Here is a 15,114-nt window from a genome sequence, read left to right on the forward strand (position 1 = left end):
AGATGAAAATTCTTTCTAGATTTTATTTTTAAATAATTATTAGAATAACAAGGATAATTTAATACATGGTGTATGTATTAAATTATAATAATGATGGCAATTTTTTTCAATTTGCTCATCGTCTTGACTTGGAGAGGTAGATGATGTTCTCGGAACTTTAAAGGTGTCAAGTGATATTAGTATATATGTTAGGGGAGGTTTCTGAAACTATTCCAATTATCTTTATTCTCCAGAAATTAGTTCTTAAATCCCTTACTTTTTGACTATTCTTCTTAAAGCCTTTAAGCCTGCTACGACTGAGATACAGAGGTCAACAACATAGTTATGGACTCCCAATTAGCTCCATCAAATCTTCCTCTCATAGATTTTAGCAATGAAAACTTGAGACCTGGCACCAGTATTTGGATATCCACAAGCAAACAAGTGAAGAATGCACTTGAGAATCATGGGATTTTTCTGGCAACTTATGGCAAGATCTCTTCAGAAATCAAGAATTCTTTTCACCTTGCACTGGAGGAGTACTATGATCTCCCCAAGGAGCAAAAAGGTCAGTTCACTCCAGATAAACCTTATTTGGGTTATTTAGCTGATCATCTTGCTACCTGTGAACTTACTGCTATTGGAGATCCAACCAGTATGGAAGCTATTGAAGGCTTCACAAATCTCTTTTTCTCCTCCGCAAAGAAGGATTATGTCAGGTCAGTATTTTGTACTGGAATCATCAAGTCATATATAATTCTATCCTAACATCTTTAAAGGGACAGAGAGTACCCTTAGGAACAGTGCATCTTCGTCCCTTATACACACCTTCACCAGTGGCCGTATGAGTAATTTTACTTGTTGGTTGGATGGGTAAATTGTCAATATAAGTATGGAACACAATATGCCCATATATCAGCTGGTTTCTTTCTTCAAATGCATCTTAGTGTTTGTTTGTTAGTTTAAGTTTGTTGTTTCTTTTAATGAATTAGCTTCATTCTTACTAATGATGAAGTTTTTTTGGTTGTATTAATGTTTAATGTAGATCAAGAACTTGGAAGTTAGATAATTTGAAATAAGGCAGTAGTGGATAACAATCTCTGTTTTTGTTAGTCATATAATAGTGCTTTCCCATAGGATTCAGCTAACATTGGTCATGCCTAACTTTACTCTATACAAATTTAACTACTCGTTAATAGTGCTTTAATTTGCTTTCAATTATAATGATCAGCTTCCTTTGTACCGTACCATACAACAAACTCTTTACGCTACAACTCAAACACAGAGAGATGTGGAGAAAACTGACCTTTTGAAATAGCTTGAGACTTTTTGCTTTACATAAGTGCAACCATTTGTTCTTCACTTTGGATTGCTCAGTGGGACTGTTATTGATGGAATGAAGTTTCATTTTCTATGCAGTGGCATGTTAAATTATGCCCATATTGAACTTTATATTACAATTCCAATTGTACCATACTACCTAAATGAGAAACCTGATGTTGTCCAACTCTCGGTCAAAGACATCGTAACTTTACATTGTGCTTCTTTGATTTCATCTGGGAATTCTTGCGTCCCAAATTAAAATAGCTTAATTATATGTGTTTCTGTGTATATAACCGGTGCCCGGTGGCATGGATAAGTTCATATTTTGTTTCTACAAACTGCAACAATATTGATATACTCCTATATTACTGGGAGTAGAGGACGCCAAACTAGGCCATTTGCAGGATGGAGGGAGAAAACCCGCTTTCAGACCAGAAAAGTAATTGCATTACGCTGAATTTTACCATTTAAATGCACACAGTGAGATTTCTCGTCCCTTTTGCATTTAAGACATTCTGCAGATTGAATTTCACTTTTCCAAACACAAACAACTTAGACCCTTCTGGACCAATCCCTGTTGAGCGCTTGTTAGACAGATCTTTTTATTCAACAAGAAAAGTTCAATTTATGATAAGCTAGGAAATATAATGAAATCGATCAGAAAGGTTATAGATACAACCCTGCAGTTTTGATAAATCTCGTAAACATCATTGTAATTTGTTCCTTTATTCTTCTCTGTAATTCTGTTTATTGAACTTTAATGATCAGTGCAATCATGCAATCCTACTCAAACCAAGTGGGAGAACTGCATGAGGTGATAATCAGAATGGTCTGTGAAAGCTATGGGGTTGTGGAATGCTACGAATCGCTCAGAGAATCGCTAGCTTATATATGTAGAGTCAACAAGTATAGAGCAGCCAAGTTGGATGAGAAAAATGTAGGTTTGGCTCCTCATACAGACTTGAGTTTCATGACCATAGTTCACCAAAATCAAGTCAATGGTTTGGAGGTCAGGTTGAACGACGGAAGTTGGATCCCAGTTGATATTCCTCCCTCGGCCTTCACCGTTTTTGCCGGTGATGCATTGATGGTAGGCCATTTCTTTCATGTGTTACTTTAAGCCATGTAATCGACTGTGCCCTCGTTTATAATCATTTTAATAACAATTCGAGTTCTCAGTTTAATATGAAAGAATTCAGGTTAGACATATTGGAAGTATTTAAAAGAATCATCTTGTGATGTTGAGTTGAATTTGCAAATCGACCTGCTAAAAAGAATTATCCACATACACTTCAGTATTATTACTTGAATACTAATATAGATGCCAAATTCCCAAAACTCCTTGTGCAGTCTTGCTTGATGAATGTTTTCCTTATCTTGATAATGAAGATATTTTTTACACAAGGGTATTTAGAAGCATGATTCACAATCTATATGTAAACTTAAAATTCTTGTTTCTGAAGGCGTTACGAATCTGGATTTGTTCTGCTTGTGTTAAATGAGGATTAAATTCTCATTAGAAGATCTATGTTTGACTCTATGACGTTTGTCCTTTGATTCTCATCTACTTGTCACATGCAATTCTGCTAATTTCTTATGGTATATACATAGATATTAACACCGCCAAAGTCTCCTGAGAGCCCAAATTCGTATCTATATAATATTATGATAAACAATTTCTTTCCACAGGCATGGAGCAATGGCAGGATACGTTCTGTCCTTCATCGAGTCACAATTTCATCAGAAATGCCAAGATACTCAATTGGATTGTGTTGTTACAAGAAAGGGATGTTGGAAGCACCAGAACAGCTAGTCGATGAGCACCATCCTATACTGTTTAAGCCATTTGATAATCTTGATTTGGTTTCATTGGCCTACACAGAAAGGGTGGTCGTAGTTGAAGATAAGCTCAAAGTCCTTTTGGCGCTCAAGGAATCCATTTGTCCATCTTAAGTGTTGCTTGCGGATGCATTACCCAATTTACATGATATACAATTCGTGTCCATAAACTACATATGTATGGGATACATGTTTGTGAATTCAACTCTTTTTTTATAAAAAAAAAAAAAAAAAAAAAAAAAAAGGATGTATTAATCAATTAGATTACTGGAAATCGTCTAACACCAACTGTTCGACAAAACTTGGGGGAGGGGGGGGGGGGGGGGGAGAGGATTTCCAAGGAGATTCAAGTAGGTTGGATGATTTAGCAAAATTTGCTAAACTATACACAACCTTATTTGCATCTCTAGGAATCCATGCTACATTCACAATGTGTTGGTCTAACAAGGAAATGTGGATATCCTCAATTACAGTTCCTAAGTCGGAGAGGGTCTCATCTGAGCTGCTAATCTGATTTATAATTGAGGACGCATCTCCTTCGAGAATGAAGCTGGGGATCATCAATATCTTAGCAAGCAAAACCGCTTCCCTTGCAGCAAGAACCTCCGCCAATTCTGCACTAGTTAGGAGGTGCGCTTTCTTGGATAAGCCAGCAATGAACTGACCATCATAGCTATGGATAACCACACCGATACCAAAAACTTGGTGAATTGTTGATATAGAAGCATCAAAGTTGATTTTGAAATGAGGAGCAGGAGGTAAAGACCAAAATGAAGATTGCCTTGGTGACTGGATGGTTGGGGAATGAGAGGTAAATTCAGCTCTTAATTGTGCTTCAATTTGCATGCTTTTAGTCTGGTTATTTTGGCATGCATAATTAATTGGGCAAGTATGGTTTGCACTAGAGAATCAGAATTGTAATGGTAACAAATGATATTTCAGTTCTAATGGTTGGATCAACTTAGCTTATCTGTTAGTATTCTTGTTTAGTTTTGTTGAATGGCAATCAATTGACTCATTTCCATTAATTTCTTTTAGGGAACATGCAATTTTAGGTCCAACCCTAATATGTCGTCGACATAGATTATTCCCAGATATGTGATAAGTAAAGATGGTTGCGAGGGATGGTTGACATAGACGGTTGTGATAAGTAAAAATTATTTTGTCGCCTGCTTATTTTGAAGGGTGGGTTGGATCAGTTACGTGATGGGTTACCTTTATATTAGGTAGCAAAAACTCAAATATTTTTTTGGGTGGGTTGGCTTTTTAGTTGGGCTCTCACAGGCCCAAATTAACCAAATACAATAAAAATGAAAAGAATCCGGCACAATGAACTATTGTCTTTTATATCCTAAATATTTTCTTGTTATTTAGAGTCAACTAAAATATCAATTTTTCAATTTTTGGAAATCGATGAAATGTTGAAATTGGGTCTTAAAACCTAATGAAAGAACACATAAACGTCTAATCACTGGCTTTGGATGAATGCTTGCTGTTACCGAGCCATTGGGCATATAGCCGTATTCTCTATCTTAATTAGCACTTAGAATTGCAATGCAAGCTGCTGGCTGGAGATTTACGGGATTACCAAATGCTATAGCATTTTGGTAGTTCTTCCCGTTTTAAATGTACATGCTTCCTGCCATCTGAGAGATCCACACCTTGACACTCAACAAAATTGATCAGAGTTTAGACAGCTGAATCTTCTACAAACTCATGTTGCGGGAGTTGCTCCAGCTTGCTCATGCATGCATGAAAGTTTCTTCATTTGTGTCAGCTCCTAATCAGTAGAGAAAAAAAGGAAGAGCTCAGCAGCCTTTTTCCGTTGAGGATATCCTGAAATGTCTCATAGGTCGTAGAACTGTTACCTATGCAAGATTCTAGGACTTTTGATCTCAAATTACTGCTTTTTTCTGTAAACGGTAACAACACACCCAACTAATTTAGACAAATGCAGGAGTTAATCGAAAAGGGTCCCTGTGGACCTTAAATCCAGAGTAAAGATCCCACAATCTTTCGATGTGGTATAGGAAGCCCTAACCCCCCCTTCCGGCGCACACCCCTCACCAGAGACTGGTTTGTTTTTTCCGTAAACGGTAAGAACACACACACCCAACTAATTTAGACAAACGCAGGAGTTAATCGAAAAGTCGGCCCGAAAGTAATTTAAGGGGGACCCACAAAGAACCACTGTTCAACCAATTGGTGACAGAACAGGGTCTCTGTAGACCTTAAACTCAAAGTAAAGACTCCATGATCTTTCGATATAAGATAGGAAGGATCTCAAATTACTGCTGCTTTTCTCTCTTTTTTTTTTTTTTTGTTTTAAGGATAAAATGATGGAGCTTTAATATGTCTGGCATGCCGGAAAAAATGGTCCATATATCTTAGGATTAGACAACTGTGCGCCTGTTAAAAGAGTTTTGAGGAACTTAAGAAGTACGTGTGTGTTCACATGCATGGAAGTGTTTTTAGTATGTGAAATTATATTTATATACGTGAAAATGAGCTTATGTGTGTCAAAAAAATCATTTTGTGGGTGTAAATATGTATGACGGAGTATTATGTATCAAAATAAATAAAAGGGTAAAATATTACAATCAACCCTCTTGTGGTTTACATAAAGGTCAAGAGATCTCATTATTATTATTTGAAAACACCCAAAAGACCGCTTGATGATTTGGGCTAATTTGGGAGAAGGACAGAAACCATCTAAATTACGGAAGCATGTAAAATTCTTATACTAACCTTGTTTTCAAACTATACCAAAAGTTGGTTAAGGAGTCAATTAAAATTTTAATAACTTTCTTGAATCCATTAAGAATAAAGTAAAATGTAGGGCTTAATTAAAATTTTAAAAACTTGTTCATCTTCTGATTCTTCTCCATCATCAAAAGCAGCTTCTATTTTTTTTTCATTTGTTTTTCTGTTTTACATATTTTTTTCTTATTTTCGTTTGAATTAGTTGTTTTTGGAATGTTTTTGAAATATTTTACTGTTGTAGCGTGTATGAAAAATTTTCACTACAAATTTTTCTTTGAAATATTTAATATATTGTTTGAATAATATATTTTTTGAGTTATTTGTATTTGTATAATTTTAAAAAACATATTTTTGAAAAATAAGCTAATCCAAACGGATTCATTCGATCTAGCGGACACCCCGAAGGTCGCTGCTTCCATCATGGTCATCCCATCTTCATCATTGAATCGTCACCATCTTCATCAGCCATCTCCACCACCGCCTCCCTAGGTCATCTTCGTCATTTTTATCATCATCATGTGTTTTTTGTGTTAAATTGATGCTATAAATTCAATCTATGGCTCCTAAGGATGATTTTAGTATCAATTTTACAAAATTTAGTGGTGATCTAGTAGAAATAGAGGACTAGACCTATTTTGATTGTAGGCTTTTTGAACTACTTTCTGGCCATTTTCAGCCAAGTTGGTTGCCATAATTCAGATCTACGTGAAAAATAGAATTTGAATTGAGGAATTTGTGAAGTTTTGATCTAACAGTGATGGAAGCGGTGGCGCCAGGAGGTTGACGGTGGTGAAAGTAGGTGGCTCATGGCGGCAGCATCTCCATTGTTGCATCTTGGATTGTTACATGGATTAGAATGGGAGCAAAAATGAAAATTAAAACTAAAAAGATAAAAGAAGAAAAAGGAAAGATAATGTTCTGGTTCGTAAGTAGGAGAAAGGGAAAGAAAAAAAAAGACAAAAGAAAAAGAGAGAAGGAAGAGAAAGAAAAGAAAAGAAAAGGAAAGTAAAATAAAGGGGAAAGAAAATGCACGTTTCTGACTCCCGGTTTCAATTCAAAGCAAGAGAGAAGGAAAGCAAAAGAAATAATAAAAGAAAAAGGAAAGAAAACAAAAGAGGGTATTTTCGGATGAAAAGTTCCAACTTTTAAACAAAACATATTGCAATGGACAATCATATTTACGTATTAGGCGAGTGTGTTTCACTTTTCGTATTTTTCGTCCAAATTTCAATTTAGTCCAAAATATAAGATATATTAATAGGTGTTTTCGAATATTAAGAAGGTTTCTTAATCATTATGTAAATTACAAGGGAATTTACTATATTTTATCCTAAATAAAAGAATAAGTTAGATCATGACCCAAATATGAGCATCAACCCATAAAGATTCTTAAGATTTTTGTGGGATGACAAATCAAGAATTCGGCCCTTACGTCTCTTATCAATTGATACGTAGCTTTTTGAAATCCAGCATCCCTTCTAGTTCCCAATGATCTAATTGGATCTATCCTTCTTTCGTAGCGTGGAAATATGAGTGGTGTAGGTATAAATGGTTGAAAACTCAACACGAACCAGCCAAAAAATCGCTCAACTCGTCCAATTTTCCGGTCTACTTGCCAGTTGTATAACAAGACTTTCGTATTTTTTCTTTGAAAGGTGCAGTTCAAAGAAACGTATTCAACCGGCTAAGGAACTTATTCAACAAGTCTTTGTCAGCAATAATTCAGCTGTTAAACTACTTTCCCTTTTGCCATTTTTAATCTGCAACAACTAAGATACACTGCTCAAGGCCGAAGTTATGGCCACCCAAACTCCAAGCCTTCCTCGCATAGATTTTAGCAGTGAAAACTCAGAACCTGGCACGAGTTCTTGGCTATCCACAAGCAAGCAGGTCAAGGATGCACTTGAGAATCATGGGTTTTTTCTGGTAACTTACGCCAAAATTTCTTCAGAAGTCAAGAATGCATTTATCTTAGCAATGAAGGAGTTCCACGATCTCCCCGAGGAGCAAAAAAGTCGGTTCACTTCAGATAAGCCTTATTTGGGTTATTTAAGGCAAGCTCGTGATGGTAAGCCTCCTATTCTTGAACTTGCAGCCATCGGAGATCCAACTAGTATACAAGCTGTTGAAGGTTTCACAAATCTCTTTCGCTCCTCTGGGAAGAAGGACCATTTAAGGTACAACTTAAAACTTTTTTTTGGGATGAAATACATTTTACTTCCCTGTGATTTAGAGATTTTTCATGTAATTTCTATAATTTCAAAAGTTATATATAACCGTTCTCATAGTTTGGATTAATGTGTCAAATTTATAAAAAAATCCTCCATAACGAAATTCAAGAAAATGTCAAGAATATCCTTCTTTAAAAATTAAAATGACTAAAATGATCAACATGCATAATCGTAATATATACGGTACTTTAACGTCTTATGATTTTGTATTTTACTAGATAATCTTCTTAAAGTTTATTTTTTATCACATAATCCCTTTTGTGGTTTTTAAAATATATACATAAATCCCTGTAGTTGTTTGATAATTTTTAACTTTACAAAGGAGTACTTTTGATATTATGGTTGAATTTGTTATGGAATGCAAATGCCGTAATTTTGATACTTTAATTCAAACTATGAGGCGGTTATATATAGTTTTTTAAACCGCAAGAGGATTATGCGAAAAAATGCTAAATCACATGGAAGTAAAGTGTATTTTATCTTCTTTTTTTTTGGTACTTCATCATGCTTGAGTAAAATAATTTAGCTAAACACACACATCCACACATACTAAAATATATATAGTAATGGAAAAAGTTGTTGTACTTGTGGACTTAGAAAAAAAAAATCAATGTAATCGGAAAGGTTATAAACATAAGCGACGTATATGAAATTAGAAGAAGGTAAATGTAATTTTTATAAGGGATAAGTGCCAGATCCTCCGTTGAGGTTTTTGACAATTTAACTTGTTAAGCATGTGGTTTACATTATTACATGCTAAAATGCTAAATGTTGTCTCTCCAATTTAACTTGTCTCTCCTGTTTTGAGTTCATACAAAATGCTAAAATCTATTTTTTACTGCCAAATTATCCTCGAATGGCTATGAAAAATTGATAAAACAATTCAAATGCAAAAGGGTGTGACTTAAAAAAGTAGGGAAAAAAGTTGAATTTGAAAGGATGGAAAGAGTTATGAAGCTATGAGAAAGTTGTGAAGAGAATTAAATGTGTAAGTCTTGATGCTTGGAAACACGTAGGCCCAAAGAAACAAGAACAATAAATTTGACTTTTAAAAAGCGATAGCAAAAAATTAAATTTAGAAAACTTTATCCTCATAAGCAATAATGAAACGTTGGTCAAATGATCCCGTTTCTTTGCATCAAATGAATGTCCTTGCATGCCCAAGAAGGTTTTGGTAAGTAGTACTTCCGAGCATCAACATTTAGAATTTTAATTCTCCTACTTCATCAAAGAATTTTACAACGTGCCCTAATAAACTCTCAAGATCATCTCTTTTTCTTTTTCCCATGCGTTTCAAGTTCTTGCTTTTTTTTTTTTTTTTTTTAAAAAAAACTTTAAATTTGTTATATTAGTTTGTAATTAGTAATTTAAGTGATAATTTAGAAAAGTCAATAATGGCTTCTAGCATTTTACATGATTTTTTTTTCTATTATAGATGATGGGTTGTATTGGTTACATTAAAATTAAACCGATAAAACTCAACATAGGAGTGGCCAATGCTGCATTGAAAACTCCAGGGGTTCCAACTGACATTATCAAAATTCTCAGGAGAGGATTATGAAATTATCCCTTTGAAAAGGCAAAAGAAAAGAGTCCCCACATTTATGATAAATCTCATTAAAATGTCATTGTAGTAACATAGTTTTCTCTTCTTTTTTTTTTATTTTTTTATTTTGTGTGCTTTCAAATTAACGATCAGGGAAATCATCCTTTCCTACACAAAGCAAGTGGCAGAACTGCATGAACTGATACTCAAAATGGTACTTGAAGGCTATGGTGTTGAGAAATACTACGAATCTCTCAAAGAATCATTGGCTTATATATGTCGAGTAAACAAATATAGAGCAACAGAGCCGAATGAAAGAGATGTAGCTGTGGTTCCTCATACAGACTCGAGTTTCATGACCATACTTGATCAAAATGAAGTCAATGGTTTGGAGGTCAAGTCCAAGGATGGAAGTTGGGTTCCGGTTGATTTTCCTCCCTCATCCTTCGCCCTGGTTGCTGGTGATGGATTATTGGTAGGCTGCATTTTCCAAGTATTTATTAATTTGATGAATGCATTTATGATTGATCTCTTCTCACATTTTGGTAGGATTAGGATTCTTAATTTGTTTACGTAGTGGAATTGGTTAATGGCTCAGTTTCTTAGTATTAAATGCTACTCCCACCCACCTTCCCGAAAAGATTGTCACTTTTCTTTCTTTTTTTTCGATAGTCGGTAACAGTCTATTCTAGATCTACTCTTATTCTTACTCTAACTTATTCTATGAGGGATCAAACTGGACCTATAGAGAGACCGATGGGAATTGAACCACCGTCGGACCAAACAAATGTACTAGACACCCGTTTAGATTTAAAAAGCCACTACTGTGGTATTTGGTGGGAGGTAACCTCCCACCCCACCAACCTTAAAGGCTTGATGGTGGCCACCAGCTCAAAGCCAAAGGCTGGTGGTTTGGTTGTCACTTTTCAGGATAAGTGCTTTTTTATTGACAATGAAGACAATTTGGTCAAATTTTGGACTACTTTTCCTATACTATGCCCTCACAAAGCGCACTCACTAGCAGAGAAATGTCTTGGAAGTGAGCATGTGTGGGTCAGTTTGTTTGGTTTGTTTCAAGAATGTACGTATGATATGACTCCAGTCACTCAGCCATGCATGTAGATAACGTATCCTCCAGATTGAGTGGTGTATCTCACACACTAACCATTGACTGCTTTTAATGTTTCACTGACTAGTGAATTAAAGGTTTGAGGGCTCAAAGTTTTTTAACTAGTAAGATAAGATAACTTTTGTCAGGTAGAGAAGGGAAAAGATTGGAATTTGGTGAGAAATACTTTTTCATTTTAGGTAAATGGCAATAGATTTGAGACACTTTTAATGGAACAACAGATGGAGCTAGTATAAGTGGAAGATTGATAATTATGGTAAAATACCATCTCCCTAACCAACGCCTTGGGTGGTTGGCCACCAAAGAATTTATGTCTCCAAAAGTCAAGAATGTAAATCTTACTTTTCGTTACTTTGCCATTAACATATGATTTTTCCAAATCCATATGGGTGCTTAGTGCGTCCGCCTAATCCGAAGATGGTTCAGCTTTCGTCGATTTTCCGTGGTCCAATTGATTCTCCTTAAAATAGATTAGAATAGGAGTAGGAATAGAAGCAGAGTGGATATTGCTGATTGATAAAAATAAAATTAAAATTAAAATACCATCTCTCATTTCATGATGTTTTATCTTTTGATTGTCAGTTCCTCAGTTACTTGTGCAATTATTTTTGCAACTATTTTCTGATGATAACTAACTCCGTTTGGCCTGACTTTTGAAAGCATAAAAAAAAATATATATATTTATATATTAGAGTGTGTGAGATATTTTTTCTTTCCACAGGCATGGAGCAATGGTAGGATACGCCCTAAGGTTCATCGAGTCATTATGCCAGCAGAAGAGCCAAGATACTCGATTGGATTATTTTGCTACACGCATGGGATAGTGGAAGCACCAAAAGAGCTAGTTGATGAGCAACATCCTTTACTGTTCAAGCCATTCAATCATTTTGAATTGGTTTCTTTAACCCACACAAAAAAGTTATACCTAATTGAAGACAGGCTCAAAGTTCTTTATGGCGTTTAAGTAAAATATTTGCACATCCCAAGTGTTGCAGGTGGATGCATTACCTAATTTACAAGACTTAAGTTGGTGTCCTCAAATAAGGATAGTCTCATTCTGCTATGGCTGTCAAGTTTGTAAACTTTATGTGATTTCAGTTCGTAATTATGTTTTACAGTGCTTTGAGTCTCTGTTATCTTGATATACATAACTAGTTGGGCAAGCAGGGCTTGTTTTTTGAAGTCAAGAGTTCCATTAGGAAGATGTTTCAGTACTAATTGTTGGATCAAGTTAGTTTATCTGCTAGAGTTGTGTGGTTTTATAGAATGGGAACCAATTAATCCAACACTGCGAAATGCAGCAACGGTGAGTCCTAAAGGTTCTTGAACCACATTTAAACAGCAAATGGCTATCCGACGAACAGAACATAACGAGTCTTTGGAGATTACAGGAATTGGGCACTGGTAAGAAACCTCGAAAACGGGAGGAGGGGTGGAAAGTGAGGAAGAAAGGGTGTGGCAATAGAAGCAACTTCCGAAATGAAGGGGACTAAATAGAAACAAGAGAGATCCACCGAAGAAGATCCTCCTCCTTCCCTTCTTTCAGACTAAAAAGAGGATACGAACAAAATCGATGAAACGGAAGAAATCCGAGTGAATGGAAAGAAAAAAAACAAAGGATGAATTCCACTTTCATTTCACAGATACAGGCTATAACAATATGTCATTTTTTGATTATGAGAATTCTTATCGGAATATGAATGAGAATCAAGAAAATTTGAAATTAAAAGATAAAAGAGCTGCTAAAAGAAAGGAACTCTTCCGCTTTGAAAAAACTCTTGTAACTACCCTATTTGTACGCTGGAAAACTTTCACCTTACAGTTGAACATGAAATTGAGCAATCCCAGCCGAGAACATGAGTTGAGATTTTCCTTGTTCTATATATTATTGACGCACCACCAAGTCAGAAATGGTTATGCCAGTCATGTAATCTTTTTTGGTCAACTTTTTAAGTAAATAGATTCCATGTTCTGGACCAAAAAAGAAAAAGGTAAAAAGATTCCATGTCCTTAGGGGCCAAAAAAAAAAAAAGGGAAAAAGTTTCTCATACTGAACTCAGTTTTATCTAAATTCATTTGACCTTATGAGCTATATCCAAGTTTTCTATTACAAAGACTTGACTCATTTGAAGCTCTTCTTGACAGAACTTCCTACAAAGGGAGTTTCACTGCCAGTATACCATTTAATCCAATAAAGGGAGTCACAGATACAATTAAAAGATAATATGAAAATTGCAGACATAGCATCAAGAACTCATCATCCTTGTCCTTGTGCTGTCCAAAAGTTATAGAGAGAGAGAGAGAGAGAGAGAGAGAGAGATCTCCTCAAGAAGCATTGCGAGTCGACTTTGATACCCTATAGGGGAGTACCATCAACAATAGCCTCGAGGATCTTCTTCTCCAAATCAGCTTCATTAATCCATACTGAACTTTGTCGACGAAGAAGCTCATTCTTCTCCTCCTCCTTTTCCTCAACTTGTTTGTTCTCATTCTCCCGTACTCAAAGCTTCTGAGCTCTTTTTGTCAACTGCAGCAATGATATACGGACACGTCAGGTGACAATATAAAGAATATATCCTACATAGAACCAATCGTATAAAGCAAACCACAACGTTCAAATTTCATACAAACTGGTATTACTACTAGGGGGGCTTTTACATTAAGCTAGAACCATAACGAACGAGTTTGTCAAATGCTCTGCAACTTCGCATAAGGAGAACAAAATAAATAAATAAATAAAGAACAAAAGTGTAATCATTAATGCCTCCACAATAAAGCAATCTAAGCATGCAATAAATCATTAATGCTTCTTAACATTAATACCATTAACAAAACAAATGCATAATGGATCATAGTCAAGTGGAGATGCCCTCTACAAATAAAGCCAATTTAAGCATCATAAATCATTAATGCTTTTCTTAACATTACTACCATAGCATAACAAATATGTAACATGCATGTCAAGATTTTTACTGGCTGCTTCGTGTATCATGAACTCTACAATGGAAATAACTCTCACTAAAACAAATTCTGGCTTTTAGCTTTCATGAAATCCATTTCCCTAAACTAAGTATTACGAGGTCCTGTATCAATTAACTGCGCTGTGGCAGTCTTAATGAAAAAACAAGCAACAAACAAATTTTCCAAGAAAAAGAAAAAGCAAACAGATGATGTCTCAGTGGAAACCAGACACTGATTCCATTAAACTTATTAAGGCAGAAGCTCACCATATGTTACACATTTATCTCAAAATAGTTTTCCTAATGTGCAAAGAATCATATTTTCGTATCTGCACAGCACACTGCAGCAGTATCAGTAACATGTTCTTTGTACCTTCTAGTTTGTGTGATAATCTCAAAAAAAACTTTTTATTATCAGTCTCCAGTCCTATCGCTGGCCTCACCCACTTCTCCACTTTCTTACTTGGTCTATTTTTGGTTCATCTTATTTCCTTGCTAAAAGGCAAATAAACTTTATTCAATCCTAGAAAAAATTTTTTGCCATAAATGATGCACTAGCTCCAAGTTTGTTCAGATGCAAATTTAGACAGATTTTATCATTCCAAACTGTTTACAGGTCAAGGACCTTCTCTACGCATTCTGGGACACGAACTTCAACCTCAATTCCCCCTTCCACCTCCCCTTCTGGAACAAAAATTAAAACAGAAAAAGAAATCAGACAAAACATGGAGCTAGGAATGAACATCACGAATTAAATGGAAGGGAATAGTATCAAAAACCATTCACACTCTTATGTTCCTTGAGGTAATGTCTGATGAGAATGGTCCATGGAATTTGTAAAAAAAAAAAAAGCATACTTATTGGCAACCAAGACTTTTAATGGCAACCAATGTGGGAACCCAAATTGACCGTAAGAAGGAAAGTTGAAACATAGCAACCACTCAGATTATAAGGATACCCTCAACCTTCAAAGCTCAATAAATAAAGCCAAAATCACACAGTTAAGAAAGGACAATTAACCAAAAGGCATGCCATTCAGTACCGTGGAAACCTCTCTTTGGACCAAAAGCTTTACTTAAGCAATATATTCCTGATCTTGGGTCTCCAGAGAGTTGTCTTCTTCATATTCATAGATGAACTGCTACATCATCAAATTACTCCTAGCAATCAATACTGCCTGTGTCTCCAAACCCAGTTCATTTGGTACCGACACTAGCTAGGTGACCCTGATTCCCCTAGTTCGACCCTCAACCCCCTCCTTTACCCTTACCCTTTGTAAGGCGTGAAGTCTCCCTTAAACCCACCTGTAAACAATAGTGTCTTTATCACTCTTCACCGCTTAAT

The 15,114-nt window shown here is 35.5% G+C and overlaps 2 protein-coding genes across 2 annotated transcripts; both read left to right on the top strand.

The window, feature by feature from the left end:
• Window positions 1-315: 315 nt before the first annotated feature.
• LOC113759050 (probable 2-oxoglutarate-dependent dioxygenase AOP1) lies at window positions 316-3,360 on the top strand. The gene is made up of 3 exons (XM_027301677.1): window positions 316-698; window positions 2,071-2,392; window positions 2,992-3,360. The coding sequence occupies exons 1-3, from the start codon at window positions 325-327 to the stop codon at window positions 3,253-3,255; spliced, it is 960 nt and encodes a 319-aa protein (XP_027157478.1). The 5' UTR covers window positions 316-324; the 3' UTR covers window positions 3,256-3,360.
• A 4,114-nt stretch (window positions 3,361-7,474) lies between these two features.
• On the top strand, window positions 7,475-12,028 carry LOC113759049 (probable 2-oxoglutarate-dependent dioxygenase AOP1). The gene is made up of 3 exons (XM_027301676.1): window positions 7,475-8,081; window positions 9,835-10,156; window positions 11,532-12,028. Exons 1-3 carry the CDS (start codon window positions 7,702-7,704, stop codon window positions 11,772-11,774), a joined length of 945 nt encoding a protein of 314 aa, XP_027157477.1. The 5' UTR covers window positions 7,475-7,701; the 3' UTR covers window positions 11,775-12,028.
• Window positions 12,029-15,114: the final 3,086 nt, after the last annotated feature.

This window comes from Coffea eugenioides, unplaced genomic scaffold (assembly GCF_003713205.1).
Source record: "Coffea eugenioides isolate CCC68of unplaced genomic scaffold, Ceug_1.0 ScVebR1_889;HRSCAF=1643, whole genome shotgun sequence".
Taxonomy (NCBI): domain Eukaryota; kingdom Viridiplantae; phylum Streptophyta; class Magnoliopsida; order Gentianales; family Rubiaceae; genus Coffea; species Coffea eugenioides.

Bases quoted from the DNA above. Each gene is read 5' to 3' on its own strand.
- LOC113759049 (XM_027301676.1), top strand. From the start codon at position 7,702: ATGGCCACCCAAACTCCAAGCCTTCCTCGCATAGATTTTAGCAGTGAA. The intron at 8,082-9,834 runs GTACAACTTAAA...ATTAACGATCAG, and splicing joins GGGAAGAAGGACCATTTAAG to GGAAATCATCCTTTCCTACA. The intron at 10,157-11,531 runs GTAGGCTGCATT...TTCTTTCCACAG, and splicing joins TTGCTGGTGATGGATTATTG to GCATGGAGCAATGGTAGGAT.
- LOC113759050 (XM_027301677.1), top strand. From the start codon at position 325: ATGGACTCCCAATTAGCTCCATCAAATCTTCCTCTCATAGATTTTAGC. The intron at 699-2,070 runs GTCAGTATTTTG...TTTAATGATCAG, and splicing joins GCAAAGAAGGATTATGTCAG to TGCAATCATGCAATCCTACT. The intron at 2,393-2,991 runs GTAGGCCATTTC...TTCTTTCCACAG, and splicing joins TTGCCGGTGATGCATTGATG to GCATGGAGCAATGGCAGGAT.